This window comes from Anolis sagrei, chromosome 11 (genome assembly GCF_037176765.1).
Source record: "Anolis sagrei isolate rAnoSag1 chromosome 11, rAnoSag1.mat, whole genome shotgun sequence".
NCBI lineage: Eukaryota > Metazoa > Chordata > Lepidosauria > Squamata > Dactyloidae > Anolis > Anolis sagrei.
The window spans coordinates 9759445-9773874 of NC_090031.1; the positions used below are offsets into that span (position 1 = coordinate 9759445).

A 14430-nucleotide genomic window follows, 5' to 3' on the forward strand; every position below is an offset into this window, starting at 1 on the left:
GAGCTCACCCCAGTGCCTGGATTTGAACTGCCAACCTTCAGGTTAGCAAGTTCAGAAGCTCAGCAGTTTCCCACCAAAGCGGTACCTATTGATCTACTCACATTTGCATGTTTTCAAATTGATAGGTTGGCAGAAGCTGGGGCTGACAGCGAGAGCTCACCCCAGTGCCTGGATTCGAACTGCCGACCTTCAGTTCAGCAAGTTCAGAGCTCAGCGGTTTCACCCGCTGCACCACCAGGGGCTCTTTATTACAAAGTATAATATAATTTAATTATTATTTACATTTAAATAATAATTAAAATTGGTTACAAAGTGTAATATAATTTAAATTTTATTTTTATTCCAGCCTTTCCTTCAATATAGTTTCCCCTATTACTTTTCATTTGGAATCTGCTTTAGAATCAGAATCATAGAGTTGGAAGAGACCTCGTGGACCATTCAGTCCAACCCCATTCTGCCAAGAAAACAGGAAAATCGCATTTAAAGCACTCCCAACAGATGGCCATCCAACCTCTGTTTCAAAGCCTCCAAAGAAGGAGCCTCCATCACACTCCGGGGCAGAGAGTTCCACTGCTGAACAGCTCTCACAGTTAGAAAGTTCTTCCTAGTGTTCAGGTGGAATCTCCTTTCCTGTAGTTTGAGGCCATTGTTCCGTGTCTCCAGTGCAGCGGAAAACAAGTTCGCTCCCTTCTCCCTATGACTTCCCCTCATGTCCCCTTTCAGCCTTCTCTTCTTCAGGTTAAACAAGCTCAGCACTTTAGGCCGCTCCTCATAGGGCTTGTTCTCCAGACCCTTGATTATTTTAGTCGTTGTCCTTTGGACACATTCCAGCTAGTCAACAGCTTGCCTTCAGTCCTGGTTTTGGGGGGAAAGGGGGGTATAAATAAAGATGATGATTATGATGATTATGATGACAACGACCTTCTCCAAGCAATAGTGTCATAATGATTAATATGGTAAAATATTCAGATTGATTGCCAGTGCTGAAAATTTAACCAGTCAGCTTCTGGGTACGCGATGAAGGAGGCAGCCATCTTACCCTTTTACATCAGGCAGGGAAGTCTCTTGGGTTAGCCATCTGTTTGTCCTACCCTGGCACATCTCTTCATAGCTGATGGACCACAGATTAGTGTTCATTGCACCATCTGGACAAATATTCTCAATGCAGAGCTGCCCTAGATCAGAAGGCGCTGGCCTTTTAGAGGCAAATATTTGCTACTTTTTTGGCACCCAAATATGTTCATCATGGACCACGCGTTCACCATGGAGAACATTGCACTTTGATTGAGACCATTCGGGGAGCTTGGAGAAGATTGAGAGATGTTGTGACAGCCATCTTTAAATATTTGAAAGGATGTCATGTAGAAGATGGAGTGAGCTTGTTTTCTGCCACTCCAGAGACTAGGACATGAATCAAATACATTCAAATGAGGAGGAGGAGGAGGAGAAAAATTCCTCTGAGGCCACATCCTAATGATAAGAACTGTTCAATAGTGGAATAGACTATCTAGACAGGTGATGGACCGTTTTCCTTTGGAGGTCTTTAAACAGATACCCTGTTGTGAGGAATGTTTTCATTGTGAACAGGAATATAGATTAGACAGCCCTTGAGGGCATCTATATGAGGGTTTACTTACTTAGGCGATCCCTCATTGTCCAAGGATGATGGTACTCCCAGTGCGGTGTCCTGGCGGTGGGTCCGTAGGTGACTGTGGAGCCCTATTCTTCATCTGCGTCTTCTCCCACAGTGAGGGCATCCGTTTCCAGATGTAAGGCGGTGCCAGTCGGAGTTGGTTTGATGCGTCTTCCTCTTGGTACACTTCTCTCTTTCACCCTCCATTCGTGCCTCTTCAAATTCTACAGCACTGCTGGTCACAGCTGACCTCCAACTGGAGAGCTCAAGGGCCAGAACTTCCCAGTTCTTAGAGTCTATGCCAGAGCTTTTAAGGTTAGCTTTGAGCCCATCTTTAAATCTCTTTTCCTGCCCACCAACATTCCGTTTTCCGTTCTTGAATTCAGAGTAGAACAATTGCTTTGGAAGACAGTGGTCAGGCATATGGACAATATGGCCAGTCCAGCAGAGTTGCTGAAGGAGGACCATCACTTCAATGCTGATGGTCACTGCTTCTTCCAGCACACTGATATTTGTCCGCTTGTCTTCCCAAAAGATTTGCGGGATTTTCCAGAGGCAGCCCTGATGGAATCATTCCAGGAGTTGCATGTAACATCTGTAGACAGTCCACATCTTGCAGGCGTAAAGCAGGGTTGGGAGGAAAATAGCTTTATAAACAAGCACCTTGGTATCCCTACGGATGTCCCGGTCCTCAAACACTCTCTGCTTCACTCGGAAAAATGCTGCACTCGCAGAGCTGAAGCGGTGTTGTATTTTGGTGTCAATGCTGACTTTTGTGGAGAGGTGGCTGCCAAGGTAGCAGAAATGGTCAAAATTTTCTAATGTTACACCATTAAGCTGTATCTCTGGCATTGTAGAGGGATTGGCTGGTGACTGCTGGAAGAGCGCTTTGGTTTTCTCAATGTTCAGTGACAGGCCGAGCTTCTTGTATGCTTCTGAAAAGGTGTTTAGAGTGACTTGTAGGTCTTCTTCTGAATGCACACAGATGACGTTGTCATCAGCATACTGGAGTTCTATAATAGATGTTGTAACCTTGGTTTTGGCTTTCAGTCTGCTGAGGTTAAGTAGCTTGCCATGTGTCTGATAGATGATTTCCACTCTGGTGGAAAGCTTTCCATCAACAAGATGAAGTATCATAGCAATAAAGACGGAAAATAAAGTTGGGGCAATAACACATCCCTGTTTGACACCTGATTCCACCTTAGATGGGTCACTTTGGGAGCCATTGCTGTCCAAGACTGTTGCCATCATGTCATCATGGAGGAGCCGCAGGATGTTCACAAATTTGTTAGGGCATCCGATTTTTTGGAGGATGGTCCAGAAAGCGCTGCCATCCACTGTGTCGAATGCCTTTGCAAGATCGAGGAATGCCATGTACAGAGGCTGATTTTGTTCCCTGCATTTTTCTTGGTAGTAGTCCATATACAAACAATCAGGAGTCCAAAATAGCAAGGTACATGGAATCAAGGAAGTCAAAAACGTAGGTGTAAATCGATACACATGAAAAACAGGAACTTTTTCCAAGGTAAAACTTTTCCTGTGTTTTTCCAAACACAGGATACTTGGATTATGAGCTGGAGAGCTGAAACAGGAAGTTGAATCTATGGCAATGTTGTCTGCTCTGAAAACACCAAGTAAACATCACTTAATTTAAATCCAGGCCTGACCAAGAAGCCTTTGACACCTGGATCTCAAGGACTTATCACAGAGTCTTTCTGAATGCCTAATTAATCTATCCTTCACTCCCTCCATGTGAAGGCCTAATCTGATATTGTGGGGAAAATTCCCAATCTGTTGAAGGCCTATTTCCAAGAGAAACGGACTTCCCCCCTGTTGCTAAGGAACTACGATTGGAATCCAAAACATCCTCTGTCTTTAGTCCAACAGTTCCCCCTGGCCCCTCAGTGAGAAACCCATCACAACCCCGTTTCCCACATCCTCTGAGAATTCCCCAGCTGCTAAACCCCAACAATATCCATCTTTTCCTATAAGCCACTTTTTATAAATAAGGAGCTTCCTTTAGATCAGTGGTTCTCAACCTGGGGTCCCCAGATGTTTTTGGCCTACAACTCCCAGAAATCCCAGCTAGTTTACCAGCTGTTTGGATTTCTGGGAGTTGTAGGCCAAAAACATCTGGGGACCCCAGGTTGAGAACCACTGCTTTAGATCGTGCTCCCAGAGACATTGACCAATGTTTGGAGTGCTGTGTGTTGTGTTGCATGGGACCGCGGTGTGTTGTGTTGCATGGAAACATCTCTTTAACTCAGCGTCTGTGAAGATGCCTTTAAGAACCTTAGCAGCTGAACCAGACACGCTCCTGAATGTCTTCTTGGCCATTGCGGTGGACAACCTTGCCAATGCACAAGAGCTGACCAAGGTGAGCGGAAGCAAGAGAGAGAAAGAAAGGGTTGGCAGAGGAGGGGCTGTTTGGCACCGTTCCTCTTTCATCAGAGGAAGCTGGCAGCATCACCCTCCGGAGAAGTTCCTTTCACTCTTTTACAATTGTTCTGTGTTGGATGAAAATGTCCTTGAGCTGTAGTCAAACCTGCTGAGAGCTTGTCTCTAAATCCCTCAAATGTTCTTGCCCCAAAATGCTGTTAAAGCCAAGGAGAAGGAACAGCAGCAACAACGACAAGGACATAAAACACATACTGTATTGGGTTGTTGTAGGTTTTTCCGGGCTATATGGCCATGTTCTGGAGGCAATTTTTCTCCTGACGTTTCGCCTGCATCTATGGCAAGCATCCTCAGAGGTAAGATGCTATGGCATTCTTGCCATAGATGGCTATGCTATGGCTATGCTTGCCATAGATGCAGGCGAAACGTCAGGAGAAAAATTGCCTCTAGAACATGGCCATATAGCCCGGAAAAACCTACAACAACCCAGTGATCCCGGCCATGAAAGCCTTCGACAGAACATACTGTATTGACTCAAGTCTAATGAGCCACTGAATCGAATTATTTATTTATGATTACCAGTTAGTATCATTTAATCAATATGGTATATTTATTTATCATTGAGAATACAGTTATAATGTATAGAAAAACCACAAAAAAGGGAAAAACTTGGCATTGTACAAAATTTCCTTTGATCAGAAGCTAGCCACTTGGAATGCCATGGTGAGAAGGTTCTCCATTGTGCACGTGGAAGGGCTCAGACCACATTGTAGGAGGTTGTCTGTGGTTTGCTCTTCTCCACACTCGCATGTCATGGACTCCGCTTTGTAGCCCCACTTCTTAAAGTTAGCTCTGCATTTCGTGGTGCCAGAGCTCAGTCTGTTCAGCACCTTCCAAGTCGCCCAATTTTCTTTGTGTCCAGGAGGGAGTCTCTCATTTGGTATCAGCCATTGATTGAGGTTCTGAGTTTGAGCCTGCCACTTTTGGACTCTTGCTTGCTGTGGTGTCTCTGTAGATCTTAGAAAACTATTTCTTGATTCATGTTGTTGGTGTGCTGGCTGATATCCAAACAGAGGATGGGCCGGATTTATCACTGCCTTGGTCCTTTCACTATTGGTTGCTACTTCCCGGCGGATGTCAGGTGGTGCAATACCAGCTAAACAGTGTAATTTCTCCAGTGGTGTAGGATGCCGACACCACGTGATAATGTGGCATGACCAGGGTAGGACAAAGGACTCTTGTCTGCTGGAGCTAGGTGTGAATGTTTCAACTGACCACCTTGATTAGTATATAATGGCCTGACAGTGCCTGGAGCAAACTTTTCTTGAGAGGTGATTAGATGTCCTTGTTTGTTTCCTCTCTGTTGCTTTGCTGTTGTAATTTTAGAGTTTTTTAATACTGGTAGCCAGATTTTGTTCATTTTCATGGTTTCCTCCTTTCTGTTGAAACTGTCCACATGCTTGTGTATTTCAATGGCTTCTCTGTGTAGTCTGATATGGTGGTTGACACAGCATTTTATTTGAGAACACAGAAATGCTGGATCACTCTCACAACCACCATGTCAGACTACACAGAGACAAACAAGGACATCTAATCACCTCTCAACAAAAGTTTGCTCTAGCCACTGTCAGGCCATTAGAGTCTTTGAATAGTTTTTAATCCTGTACATGTGGCCCGCCTATTGTTATTGTGATTGTGCTTATTGGAAGGTTATTTTATGACTGTGTTTATAATTTTTTTCTTGATGTAATTTGATGATGTTGCCAGGCCATTATATGCTAATCAAGGTGGTCAGTTGAAACATTCACATCCAGCAGACAAGAGTCCTTTGTCCCACCCTGGTGATTCCACAGATATATAAACCCTTTTTCCTAGTTCCAACAGACCTCACTGCCTCTGAGGGTGCTTGCCATAGATGCAGGCAAAACGTCAGGAGAGAATGCCTCTAGGCCATGGCCATATAGCCCGAAAAAACCTACAACAACCCAAAACTATATTAATTAAGTAATACTAACTGGTAATGATATTAATTAAAGGTAAAGGTAGTCCCCTGACATTAAGTCCAGTCATGTATGACTCTGGGGTGTGGTGCTCATCTCCATTTCTAAGCCGAAGAGCCAGCATTGTCCATAGACACCTCCAAGGTCATGTGGCCGGCATAACTGCATGGAGCGCCGTTACCTTCCCGCCGGAGCGGTACCTATTGATCTACTCACATTTGCATGTTTTCGAACTGCTAGGTTGGCAGAAGCTAGGGCTGACAGCGGAAGCTCATGCCGCTCCCCGGAATCGAACCTGCGATCTTTTGATCAACAAGCTCAGCAGCTCAGTGCTTTAATCCACTGCGCCACCAGGGACTCCAATGATATTAATTAAGTAATACTAATTGGTAATGATATTAATTTACTAATACTAACTTAACTAAGATTTAATGTCAACCCATTTCATAGAAAATATTTACTAGTTTAATAACACAGTATATTCCAATAATACAGTATATTTCAATTTTTTGGCCTTTTTATGATGCTCATATGATGCTTCCAATACACTTGTGATGCTCCAATGTTATCCTTTTTGGGTTCTCCTCTTTCCCTTGATCAGGGGGAGTTTCTCTATGGACTCTTATTTGTGTATCCATTTCATAAACCAAAGATCAAGGTCTGTTGAGTAATAGTCTCTGCTCGGTGCCCTTGTCTTCTGAACAGGATGAGGAGGAGATGGAAGAAGCAACCAATCAAAAGCTCGCCCTGCAGAAGGCCAAGGAGGTAGCAGATGTCAGTCCTCTGTCGGCAGCAAACATTTCCATAGCAGCGTAAGGATTCATTTTATTACTTAGGAAATGCAATGCCAGTTTCTTTGTTGTTTGTTATGCACACACACACACACACACCCCGCCACTCCCAGTTTGTTATGTTCTGGGGAAAATCTTTCCTATCACAAGTCAAGCAATGCATCACATCCACACATTTCAGCATCTCATGGAAGGAGCATCGATCTGTGCGGAAGAGGGAGAAGGGTGATTCAAATAGTAGAAATTCCACTTCCCCTCTCATGGAAATTCCAAATATTGCTGCCTACTTTGGGAATGATTCCCAAAGGAAGGTAACAGAAGGAAGTTCTAGTTTACCTCTCATCACACAGAGTCTTTCTTACATGCCTGTGCGTGTGTCTCACACTATGTATTTGCATCCATGTGCATGGGACATTGCACAGTCTTGTTTACCTGATTGTGCTTGGCTGCCATACTGAATGGTCTGGATTAAAATATTTATTTATTTGTTTATTTATTTATTTACAACATTTATATGCCGCCCTTCTCATCCCGAAGGGGACTCAGAGCGGCTTACTATATATATATATATATATATATAGTTAGTTAGTAAAGGTAAAGGTTGTCCCCTGACATTAAGTCCAGTCATGTCTGACTCTGGGGTGTGGTGCTCATCTCCGTTTCTAAGCCGAAGAGCCGGCGTTGTCCATAGACACCTCCAAGGTCATGTGGCCGGCATGATTGCATGGAGTGCCGTTACCTTCCCACCGGAGTGGTACCTATTGATCTACCCACATTTGCATGTTTTCGAACTGCTGGGTTGGTAGAAGCTAGTGCTGACAGCGGAAGCTCATGCCGCTCCCCTGAATTGAACCTGCGACCTTTCGGTCAACAAACTCAGCAGCTCAGCGCTTTAACCCACTGCGCCACCGGGGGCACAGATATATATATATATATATATACACACACACACATATATACATACATACAATATATTATGTTAGTACAATATCAGTATTAAATATTACTATATTGTACTATACCATTATATTGTAATATTATTAGTAATATTACCTGTAATATAAATATATAATTATATCATATTATTATTAGTATTATATTGTATTACATTATAATATTATAAATATTATATGTATATACAATATATTACATCACATCACATCACATTATTATATTATATTATATTATATTATATTATATTATATTATATTATATTATTAGCATAGCACAGGAGACAAAGTGGAACTGTCCCCTGGCCCCCCCTCTCTTCACTCTGGCCCAGAGCAGCAGTTGGGCCTGGGGGGAGGGGTTCCCAACTGATGACATATGCAGGAGACAAGATGGAACTGTCCTCTGGCCCCCTCTCTCTTCACTCTGGCCCAGAGCGACATTTGGTACTGAGGGGCGGGGTCCCCAGCTGATGACATATGCAGGAGACAAGGCGGAACTGTCCCCTGGCCCCCTCTCTCTTCACTCTGGCCCAGAGCGACAGTTGGTACTGGGGGGAGGGGTCCCTAGCTGATGACATATGCAGGAGACAAGATGGAACTGTCCCCTGGCCCCCTCTCTCTTCACTCTGGCCCAGAACGACAGTAGGTACTGAGGGGAGGGGTCCCCAGCTGATGACATATTCAGGAGACAAGGTGGAACTGTCCCCTGGCCCCCTCTCTCTTCACTCTGGCCCAGAGCGACAGTTGGTACTGGGGGGAGGGGTCCCTAGCTGATGACATATGCAGGAGACAAGATGGAACTGTCCCCTGGCCCCCTCTCTCTTCACTCTGGCCCAGAGCAGCAGTTGGTCCTGGGGGGAGGGGTCCCCAGCTGATGAATTATGCAGGAGACAAGGTGGAACTGTCCCCTGGCCCCCTCTCTCTTCACTCTGGCCCAGAGCGACATTTGGTACTGAGGGGCGGGGTCCCCAGCTGATGACATATGCAGGAGACAAGGCGGAACTGTCCCCTGGCCCCCTCTCTCTTCACTCTGGCCCAGAGCGACAGTTGGTACTGGGGGGAGGGGTCCCTAGCTGATGACATATGCAGGAGACAAGATGGAACTGTCCCCTGGCCCCCTCTCTCTTCACTCTGGCCCAGAACGACAGTAGGTACTGAGGGGAGGGGTCCCCAGCTGATGACATATTCAGGAGACAAGGTGGAACTGTCCCCTGGCCCCCTCTCTCTTCACTCTGGCCCAGAGCGACAGTTGGTACTGGGGGGAGGGGTCCCTAGCTGATGACATATGCAGGAGACAAGATGGAACTGTCCCCTGGCCCCCTCTCTCTTCACTCTGGCCCAGAGCAGCAGTTGGTCCTGGGGGGAGGGGTCCCCAGCTGATGAATTATGCAGGAGACAAGGTGGAACTGTCCCCTGGCCCCCTCTCTCTTCACTCTGGCCCAAAGCAGCAGTTGGTCCTGGGGGGAAGAGTCCCCAGCTGATGTCATATGCAGGAGACAAGGTGGAACTGTCCGCTGCCCCCCACCCCCCATCTCAAATATATTGAGTTTGTTTTTCTCGTCTGCTTGGGTTCCATCTACTCCTTTCTTTCAGTACATCAGCCTAATCCATAATGAGAGAACAACGCTGCACCTAACATTAGGTCAGAGGTAGGACTCACATTGCCGTGGAAGCAAACCCCAGAACCTTCTTCCCCCTCCCAAAAAGGGAAAATGTTCTTCTGAGCACAAAGCGAGAGCATTGCGTCCCCAGAGATCTTCACAGAACACGATTCTCCCATTAACTGTGGCTTCCTCTATCTTGATGGGGTCAAGCTTTGTTTCTTTTTAAGCTTGACTGGCCTTCAGATGACTTCTGGTTTAGGCCAGATGAAAGAGTGTAGTTCAGAAGGGTCTACAGTTGTGGTAGAACATGTGAGGATGAAGAACGATGGTACTTTTCTCCGGAGTCTTCATAGACTGGGGGTTTTTTTGTGCAATGTTTCTATTTCATCTCAATTTCATCTCGCTCTTCAGATGGGGAGCTTTCTACAACATGCATTGCATCATCTCACTTGTGGTTGCGTATTTGTCAGTACTGTTCTCACATGTTTGTATCCTTTGTAATGACTGCTTGGCGCCATGTGCCCTAACTGATATGAGCAATGAAAGGAATGAAAGCCATGAGAAAGCTGGGGACATCTAGACAGATTGGTGACCTCTGCTCAAGCCCTGGCGGGCAACTCAGTGACCAATGAGTGTTATGAACAACTTTCAATAACTTTAAAGCATAGTGTTTTTGTATTCCAATTCTCCTTCCATCATCCCTTGGAGATGAACACCTCTTAGGCCAGACCCTGCATTCCCCTACAGCAGACTTGGTTTACAAGGTTTCTTACGTTAAGAAGGAAGTCAACACAAGGCTCCTTATGTTTGCCAACACCAATTAAGCAGAGCCAACATCTGTCAGGAACTGGGATGAAGCCAGGATGTTTCAGGCTGGAAAAAGGAGAAGAGCATGGCGGGTGGACCAGACTCCTCTGGTCTGCCACAATTTTGGAATATTAGAAAGTCTCTTATGTAGCAATATTTCTTGCTGATGTTGTTCCAAAGTTGTAAATGAATAATTGAATCTTGGTTTACCAGTAACAGGATGGGTTTCTCGGTTTCAAGGTGGCATTGGCTGCGGGACTAAATGACTTCTAAATGGGGAAGTTATACATCCATTGAAGGTGGGTCATTGGGTGAGAAGAGTTGGAAAGATCTGAAGGTCACTTAGCCCATCCTCTTCCTTGGATCCAGGCTCTTTGGGCTCATTCTTACTCTACAGATGGCTCTTTAGAGCAGTGGCTCCCAACCAGTGGTTTACGTAACCAGTGGTCCACAAAAACTACAATATGCTCCGCAGCTGGGCTCATTCTTACTCTATGGATGGTTCTTTAGAGCAGTGGCTCCCAACCAGTAGTCTACGTACCACCAGTGGTCCACAAGAACTAAAATATGCTCCACAGCTGGGTTCATTCTTACTCTATGGATGGTTCTTTAGAGCAGTGGCTCCCAACCAGTAGTCTACGTACCACCAGTGGTCCACAAGAACTAAAATATGCTCCGCAGCTGGGCTCATTCTTACTCTACGGATGGTTCTTTAGAGCAGTGGCTCCCAACCAGTGGTCTACGTACCACCAGTGGTCCACAAGAACTAAAATATGCTCCGCAGCTGGGCTCATTCTTACTCTATGTAATGTTCTTTAGAGCAGTGGCTCCCAACCAGTGGTCTACGTACCACCAGTGGTCCACAAGAACTAAAATATGCTCCGCAGCTGGGCTCATTCCTACTCTACGGATGGTTCTTTAGAGCAGTGGTTCCCAACCAGTGGTCTACGTACCACCAGTGGTCCACAAGAACTAAAATATGCTCCACAGCTGGGCTCATTCCTACTCTATGGATGGTTCTTTAGAGCAGTGGTTCCCAACCAGTGGTCTACGTACCACCAGTGGTCCACAAGAACTAAAATATGCCCCGCAGCCTTGGCATTACTACACTGTTGCAACAAGATCAATTGGTCTTGTGAAACCCTCTTATAGTGCCAAGGCAACAGGAATGTCTGGAGGGGAGAGGCTGACTACCCACTAGAGGTGCGACAACAAGCCTCCTGCTTCTCCTCCTCCCTCCTCCTGAGCGGAGATGCTCCATATGGTGCCTAGAAGTGGGGCACCTTGGTGTCTTCCTGTTTTGGCTTGTTCCTTGAATTATTTGGGTTGCTTATTTCATAAAATTGTATTTGATAGACCGCATCAGCTCTAGATTATTAAATATGGCTTTCTGTGGGCAAACAGATGGTAACTACTGGATGGCATATGTTCTATATCAGAAATGAGAGCTGATGTGGTCTAACCACTGCAATTTTCTAAATCAACACCCCAAATAACAAAACAAAATCTAAAATTGACCAAAAACTGATAACTCTTTTGGTACTAATGTTGGAGAGTGGTCCCTGGTCAAAGTGGTGCCTGGTCAAAGTGGTCCCTGGTCAAGAGGTCCCTGGTCAAAATGATCCCTGGTCAAAGTGGTCCCTGGTCAAGTGGTCCTTGGTCAAAGTGGTCCTTGGTCAAAATGATACCTGGTCAAAGTAGTCCCTGGTCAAAGTGGTCCTTGTTCAAATAGTCCCTGGTCAAATAGTCCCTGGTCAAATAGTCCCTGGTCAAAGTGGTTCCTGGTCAAGTGGTCCCTGGTCAAAGTGGTCCTTGTTCAAATAGTCCCTGGTCAAATAGTCCCTGGTCAAATAGTCCCTGGTCAAGTGGTACCTGGTCAAAGTGGTCCCTGGTCAAGTGGTTCCTGGTCAAGTGGTTCCTGGTCAAGTGGTCCTTGGACAAAATGAGCCCTGGTCAAAGTGATCTCTGGTCAAAGTGGTCCCTGGTCAAAATAGTCCCTGGTCAAGTGGCCCCTGGCCAAAGTGGTCCCTGCTCAAAGTGGTCCCTGGTCAAAATGATCCCTGGTCAAAATGATCCCTGGTCAGAGTGGTCCCTGATCAAAGTGGTCCCTGGTCAAGTGGTCCCTGGTCAAGTGGTTCATGGTCAAAAAGTTTGGGAACCACTGCTCTAGATGTTTGGAACTTCAGCTTCCAAAATCCGTCACTATTGATCCTGCTACATGAGGCTTATGGGATTTGAAGTCCATCTCTCAAGCTGCCGGTGAAAACCGCTGCACTGGAGCATGTCCCACAACTTCAGCCACAATGGTCTCTGATGGCTTTGTCTGTTTTAAGTAGGCATGTCAATGGTCTACACGTGGTTATAGTATCTCAATTTGATATCTCCTGACTGGTTTTCATGTCCACCTTTGCACTCCCTTTTTTTTAGTTCCCTTAGTTCCCTTGGCTTTGTCTTTCCTCCCATTTCTCCAAACAGCAGATGGTGTCCCACCTTTTCTTGGAAACGTGCTCCTTTTTTTCCCCCTGGATTAAACTTATTCCGAGTCTAAAGTCCTGACTTGGACTTTCTGTTTATTTCTTTTGCCCCTTCTCTCACTTTTTTGTTCTTCTGTTTCTTGCATGTGCAGTTTTGTAAAGCAAACTCGAGGTACTGTTTCTCGCAGCTCGTCGGTCTCCAGCGTAAATTCACCGTGAGTTGCCCCTCTGTGTACAATATGCAGTAAATGGATTTAATGATATATCATCTATATATCGATATGATCTACATATACGTATACAAGGAATTCCCCTTCCTTTGCTTCCCCCCCTTTTCCCCCTTCACTTAAATCATCTGCTTCATTGTGGAAAACTTGATGGAATCAAAAGTGGGCCAGCAGCACTGTGTAGATGCTTGTGAGTCGCTTTAGAGCAGTTCTGTCCTGTGACTTTTCGGACCTCGTGTGTGTGTGTGTCTTCCGTCCATGTGCTTGCATGCCCTCTGTGCTCCCTCCTTGAGTCTTGTTCCTCCTCCTTTTGGATCTCTGCGCTTTTTTGTTGTGTGGCCTGCCTTGATTCGAAGTGATGTGTTTGGTTTATTCCCAATCAGCAGGTCTATAGTTCAAGTGGGAGAGAAAGGGAGCTTTGGTCCGGCAATAAGAATTCTGTCCTGCAAATGAAATTTTCTCTCAATCTTAAGTTTTCAAGAATTACAGTAACTTAAAACTTTAGTTTCAGTATTTAGTTTCAATATTAAGTGTTGACATTGCTGACTTGGTTAACCTTTGGTGAAAAACAATGTGTTATCAGAAACAATGGCTCTTTAAGTTAAGGAAATGTTTACAAGGTTTCTTACGTTAAGAAGGAAGTCAACACAAGGCTCTTTACGTTTGCCAACACCAATTAAGCAGAGTCAACATCTGCCAGGAACTGAAATGAAGCCAGGATGTTTCAGGCTGCAAAAAAAGAGAAGAGCATGGCGGGTGGACCAGACTCCTCTGGTCTGCCACAATTTTGGAATAATAGAAGGTCTCTTATGTAGCAATATTTCTTGCTGATGTTTTTCCAAAGTTGTAAATGAATAATAGAATCTTGTAGCCCTTCAGATATGGTTTACCAGTAACAGGATGGGTTTCTCGGTTTCAAGGTGGCATTGAAACCGAGAAACCCAATATTGATCAATCTGCCCGGTTGTCTGTCTGTCAATCTATCATATATGTATATGTTGACTCTTGCCAGGTGAAGTGGCCCTCTGTGATGTCGCTGGGAAAGAAAGGTGACACGTGCATGAGGGGAAGGGTCTTGGGAATATCAACCTTCTCAAGTCTCCGCTAGTTATCTGTCATGTATATTATTGCTTGCTGTATTGTATGTGTGTATTGGTTTTCAATTTTACCTAACCACTTTGTTGTGGGAGGGGCTGCAGTCCATGTGATCAGAATTGGACATGTTCAGACTCCATTTTAGATCAGCAGAAGTCATTTGACTCTTCGAGAGCAGAATGCATTAAACTCTAAGAGATAGTAGAAGATAGTATGGTTTTAGATATATGTGTGTTTGTATCAAAAGCAGTGAATAAGTTTGGATCTCAATGCAGGAACAGTATGCTTAGAGACTTATTAGACTCTCAAAACAGAGCGACCTTAACTCTTTGTTATGAGAGAGGCTGCAGACGGTGTGATCAGGTCTGGGTTTGTTCAGGGCTCAGACTCTAAGTATGCTTAGAGATTTATTAGACTCTCAAAACAGAGTGACCTTAACTCTTTGTTATGAG

General features: G+C 45.1%; 1 protein-coding gene across 9 annotated transcripts in view; it reads left to right on the forward strand.

Annotated features, from left to right (window-relative positions):
* Window positions 1-14430, forward strand: part of CACNA1B (calcium voltage-gated channel subunit alpha1 B) — a 353504-nt gene that overhangs the window by 228338 nt on the left and 110736 nt on the right. For 5 of the 9 annotated variants that reach the window (XM_067471871.1, XM_067471870.1, XM_067471872.1 and 2 more), the window contains 3 exons: window positions 3943-4010; window positions 6736-6842; window positions 12809-12871. In XM_067471871.1, the coding sequence (XP_067327972.1) occupies window positions 3943-4010; window positions 6736-6842; window positions 12809-12871 (238 nt within the window). The remainder of the gene's footprint in view (window positions 1-3942; window positions 4011-6735; window positions 6843-12808; window positions 12872-14430) is intronic. The other 4 variants (XM_067471877.1, XM_067471873.1, XM_067471878.1 and 1 more) reach the window with 1 other exon arrangement.